The sequence below is a fragment of the Budorcas taxicolor genome, chromosome 6 (genome assembly GCF_023091745.1).
Source record: "Budorcas taxicolor isolate Tak-1 chromosome 6, Takin1.1, whole genome shotgun sequence".
NCBI classification, from domain to species: Eukaryota; Metazoa; Chordata; class Mammalia; order Artiodactyla; family Bovidae; genus Budorcas; species Budorcas taxicolor.
The window spans coordinates 71,813,487-71,819,486 of NC_068915.1; the positions used below are offsets into that span (position 1 = coordinate 71,813,487).

A 6,000-nucleotide genomic window follows, 5' to 3' on the forward strand; every position below is an offset into this window, starting at 1 on the left:
GCCCTCTGAAGGACCACAGTACATTAACAGTGTATCTGTGTATTAAAATTTGATGGAGGGTAGGACATCTTAAGGAGACATCTAAAAATAAATTTTAGGGGATTATAAGGAAAAAAAGTTTCAGTTCAGTTCAGTTCAGTCGCTCAGTTGTGTCCGACTCTTTGCAACTCCATGAATCGCAGCACACCAGACCACCCTGTCTATCACCAACTCCTGGAGTTCACTCAGACTCACGTCCACCGAGTCAGCGATGCCATCCAGCCATCTCATCCTCTGTCGTCCCCTTCTTCTCCTGCCCCCAATCCCTCCCAGCATCAGAGTCTTTTCCAGTGAGTCAACTCTTCGCATCCCAGGGCTGATCTCCTTCAGAATGGACTGGTTGGATCTCCTTGCAGTCCAAGAGACTCTCAAGAGTCTCCTCCAACACCACAGTTCAAAAGCATCAATTCTTCGGTGCTCAGCTTTCTTCACAGTCCAACTCTCACATCCATACATGACCACTGGAAAAACCATACCCTTGACTAGACGGGCCTTTGTTGGCAAAGTAATGTCTCTGCTTTTCAGTATGCTGTCTAGGTTGGTCATAACTTTTCTTCTAAGGAGTAAGCGTCTTTTAATTTCATGGCTGCAGTCACCATCTGCAGTGATTTTGGAGCCCCCCAAAATAAAGTCTGACACTGTTTCCACTGTTTCCCCATCTATTTCCCATGAAGTGATGGGACCAGATGCCATGATCTTTGTTTTCTGAATGTTGAGCTTTAAGCCAACTTTTTCACTCTCCACTTTCACTTTCATCGAGAGACTTTTTAGTTCCTCTTCACGTAGAAATCCTAGATATTGAAAAGTTCAAGTCAGAAAGTCTAGTCCAGGCACTCTGAACAGCCCACAGTAGAGTTGGCAACGTAGTCACTATGCTTTGTGGGACAGACCCAGACATGGGGAAGGAAGGCATAAAAGAACACAGATGATTTTACTTGTAACACTTGGGCATTTTGACACAGGAAGAAGGAAGAGAGCTAGATTTATGTGCAAGAAGTGGGAGAACTAGGAGCAGAGAGGGGAGCCATTCAGCTTTGAAAAATCTATATTCAGAGGAGCTTTGAACAATCTCTTAAAGCACATCCTCCTTTAATTGAAATCTTTTATCCACAACTTAAAAATTATATAAAGACATGATTTAAATTTAGTAGAAATACTAATTAATTGAGTAGAAATTATGTAACCAATAACAATAACAGAGCCTTTTATTTGTATACCACTTTTGGTGTAATCTCTTATTTTGTCTTTCCTGACAGAGAACGCGCAATTCAAGAGATGCGTCGGCATGGTCTTCGCACGCCACCCCTTAGTTCTACTATGAGGTCTCCTTTACATTCTCCTGAACATATAAACTGATTATCAGAAAGGTATCTATATAGCACCAAGTACAAGCAAACTACTAATAATCTCTGGTTAAAACAATTGCAAGAGTTGCTTTCTGAGTCAGTGGGGAAAAGTAGTCTCGACTAGAAAGGTAGTCGAGAACTTTTGGAAGTAATGGAATGTGCTGTATTGTGGTGGTGATGGTTACATGAGTGTATATCAGTGTAAAATCTCATTGAACTGAACATTTATAATCCATGCATCTTATTGTATGTAAATTATACTTTACTTTAAAAATTAAAGGACAATATGAAATCTCACAGTGTAATATTTGATAGAGTCCCAGACTCAAGGTACAAATAACAGATAGTGAAAGTATAGACAAAGACAGAAAATATTATTTAATATTGAAAGCTAGGACAGATTTTTTTAAAGTAAATTATACATACAGAAATACATAGAGAAAAGTGCTGTATCATAGTATATACCGCTGAGTGAATTTTTACAGATTGAACACACCAATGCAACCTGCACTCAGAACAAGAAACAAAGCATAACCTCTCTTTTGGGCTTCCTTCTGGTCATACTTGGCTCAGACAGTAAACAATCTGTGCCTGCAGTGCAGGAGACCTGGGTTTGATCCCTGGGTTGGGAAGATCCCCTGGAGAAGGGAATGGCTGCCCACTCCACTCCAGTATTTGGGCCTGGACAATTTCATGGACTCTTCATGGGGTCACAAAGAGTCAGACATGACTGAGCAACTTGCACTTCACTTCTGGTTGTAATCCCTGCTCTGAAAGTAGCTGTTTTGGTTATTCGGAGCATAAATGCCTTTTCTGTGTTCCTGGACATTTTATAAATGAAATATATTTCTGACTTTTCTTCCTCAACAGTACCTTTGTGAGATTCATTTATACTGCTGTGTACTTGTAGATGGTTCAGTCTTGTTGTATTATATTCCATTGTGTGAACTTAACCACAGTCCATTTACTCGTCCTGTTTTTGATGAGCGTTTGATCATTTCCAGTTTGGGCTATTATAGACAAACATGATAAGCATTCTAGCACCTTATAGATACCGTACATTTCTTTGGGGTATACTCTTAGGCATGAAATTGTTAGGTCACACTGGGCACACATATGTTCAGGCTTGAGTAGTTTTGGCAAGTCAGTTTTCCTAAGTGATTGCAAAGAGCTGGAGTATATTTGAAGAAGAGTAAAAGTGATGTGCTCATACATTGGACATGGGAATGAATGGGTCAGACCCAGAGTGTGAAAGGTAGGTGAAAGGTAGGTAGTCAAGTCTTATCTTGAAGAAGTAGTAAAGTCAATCCTCAGTCCTTTTAAAAATTATATTTTTTGGCCTCTTTCAGTAGAAATAGATAGAAAATACTTGTTTCCTTAGTGACTCAGGATCCTCATAAGAACATTAGTTATGTTCTGTTCTTTAATATACTGATGTCCAGGTCTATTAGTATTTGTAAGGCCTTTGTTTAAATGATTTCAGATTGCTGTGCTTTTGTGTTTATTTATTTGATTAAAGCATGTGTTTTCTTCTTTCATTTTGAGGACCACTTCCCAGTGCTGGCTGCAATCACTGTGTCCTTACAACTTCTAAGCTGCTGCATTAATTTGAATGTGATTAGATGGAGCTTCAGCTTTTCATTATAAAGCCTCTTGGCAGCTGTGTCACAAACATTTTTTTGTGCTTGAATCACAGCTGCATTTTAGATCAAGGGTTGGTAAACTAGGGCCTAGGGGCCAAATCCACCCCACTGCCTGTTCTTGTAAATTAAGCTTTATTGGACCATAGCCACACCCAATTGTTTGCATATTGTCTAAGATTGCTATTCTGCAGTGGCAGAATTGAGTAGTTGTGACAGAGACCCTGGAGCCCAGCGATCTGAAATATTTACTAACTCGCCTTTCACATCATGTCGCCTCTGGAAAACTTATCTTTACATTCATGAGATTATAAGAGTGAAAAAGCAAGTAATTCCCTAGTTTTAAGAAAAGAGGCTTGACTCCAGGGATCTCCACACTATACTTAGAACCACTGATCTAGAACATAGTGGATACCAGCCATCTCTAAACCTGGGATGAATTAGAAAACTTTTTTTTAACTTATGATAAAATATAAATAACATGAACTTTGCCTTCTTCACTATTTTGTAAAGTGTACAACTCAGTGGCATTAAATTCACAATGTTGTACAATCATCAGCACTATTTACAAAAATTTTTTATCACCCCAAATAGAAACTGTTGATTAAGCAGTAACTCTCCAGTCTCATCTTCACTTCCCCTGCCCCTGATAACTTCTGATCTACTTTCTATCTCTAAAAATCAGCCTATTCCAGATTTTCATCTAAGTGAATTTATACAGTATTTATCTTTTGCATCGGTCTTATTTCATTTAGGGTAATGTCTTCAGGGTTCATCTGTGTTGTAGCGTGTATCAGAACTTCATTCCTTTCATCCCTAAATAATACTCATTTGTGTTTATTCTGCATTTTGTTTTTCCATTCATCAGTTGATGGACACATAGGTTGTTTTTACCTCTTAGCTATTCTGAATAATGCTACTGTGAGCATTTGTGTACAAGAGTCTGTTTTAGTCTGTTTTCATATCTTTGGGAGTACCTGGATTTGCTGGGTCATAAGGTAGCTCTATGTTTAACTTTTTGAGTACCTGCCAGACTTTTTCCATTTTCTGTTCTAGTAGATGTAGTTCAGAAAACATCTGCAACCATTAACAAATTCCCAAAGCATCCTAGTGATGTTGTTAATTGCTAACACATTTCCATTCATATTTTCTAATGTTGTCACCAAAGCTAATTTTAAGGGGTTTCCCCATAAATACACATAAATGAATAGAAGTATTCATATTAAGCCATATTTATAATTTCTTTAATAAATTATATAATCCAGTTTTGCTTTTACTGTTTTTATTATTATATCTAAAAAAATGCTCACTGAGAAAACATAATATATAAAAATATAAAGAAGAAAACCAAAATCACTTTCTTTTTACATTTTTTTATTGAAGTAAATGTACATAAGATCAAATTTATCATTTTGACCATTTTAAAGTATATATTTCTCTGGCAGTTAGTACATTGACACTCTTGTACAAAAATCAACTCCACCATCAATCTCCAGAACTTTTTTTTTATCTTTCCCAAGTGAAACTGTACTCATTAAATGACTCCTCAGTCTTCCCTTCCCCCAGCCTCTGGCAACTACTGTTACAGTTTCTGTCTCTGAGTTTGACTACTGTTTGTACCTTATGTCAGTAGAATCATGCTGTATGTTTCTTTTTGTGACTGACTTATTTCACTTACTATATAATGTTTTCAGATTTAATCCAAGTTGGGAGTATGTTTTAGAATTCCCTTCCTTTGAGGCTGAATTGTTTACCCGCTCATCACTTGGGTTGCTCCTGCCTTCTGGCTGTTGTGAAAATGCTGCTGTGAACCCAGATGTACATGTTTAATACTGTAACTCAGAGAAAATAAGCAATTAGCGTTTTGGTATATACTTCTTTCTTATGTTTGATTTGTAATAAATATGCACACATGCATAGTCATACATATATAATTCTTATAGAAATTATCAAAATAAGTTTTTATCAGTTTTTTTGTTTTGTTCTGGGGGAAATTCTAAGATACTTGTAAAAATATTTGATTCTCCCTAAAACATGCTATTTTAAGACTCAGACAACATAATTCACAATACTTGTTTGTAATTTTAAACCTAGACATCATATTAGCTCTTGTTTTGAGTGAGTTTTCTCAATTAACATTCTCTATTACCCCATTCTTTTCACTGCATATCATTCTTTTAGTACTCATACTTTGACATGCTTTTGTAATTTAAGAAGAATATCTTTTAAAATAGAGAACAATACTTCTTAACTTTTAAATATAACTTGATTGTGGGCAAGTTTTTATTAGAGACTGTAATTTTAGTTAAAACATTACTGAATTTGTTTTTCATGAATGTACTAATTTTATCATTTTTTTCTTTAATCCATCTTTCCTCTCCCCCCTTTTTCAGAATGTTGGCTTTCCGTGAGTTGGAAAGGACAAACAGTAATGAAATATTTGAATTACTTGTTCCTGAAAATCATGAACATTGACACAGATTCTACCTCTGTCAACTTTTATTTAAATCAGTGAATATTTTTGTAAAAAATTTGGTTTAAAAGAGCTGTCCTATGTGTAAATTTTTATATGTATGACAGAACAGAATATATGTTCATAGTGCTAACTGATGTTATATCTGTATTTTTATTATTCCTGACTTAAATTACTCCTCAGAGTGTGTTTATACTGTGAATTAATTTATTGTTCACATTATGTTTTAATAATCTTTTTCTTAGTGAGCCATAATATGTGTATGTAAATATTCTTACAGTGCTTGTTTTTAAAGTGTATTTGGTTTCTGTGTCTGTGTTTATAACCCATATTGTTAATGCGTTCACAAAGGATGATCAACTTTGATGCTAGGCTGTCATGTTTAACTCTTTTCTTCTAAATGTGAAATCAATTATTTGCCAATTTGCTGTCTGCCATTGAGGGGATTATATTCAGGTCTATTCTTATAATAGCAGAGGTCTTGATAAAATAATGGTTATCA

The 6,000-nt window shown here is 35.8% G+C and overlaps 1 protein-coding gene across 1 annotated transcript in view; it reads left to right on the forward strand.

Moving 5' to 3' along the window:
- The window catches only part of CEP135 (centrosomal protein 135), a 65,085-nt gene extending 63,690 nt beyond the window's left edge, over nt 1-1,395 (forward strand). Inside the window, exon 24 of the mRNA XM_052642222.1 lies at nt 1,296-1,395. Within this exon, the coding sequence (XP_052498182.1) occupies nt 1,296-1,395 (100 nt within the window). The remainder of the gene's footprint in view (nt 1-1,295) is intronic.
- The last annotated feature ends 4,605 nt before the right edge of the window (nt 1,396-6,000 follow it).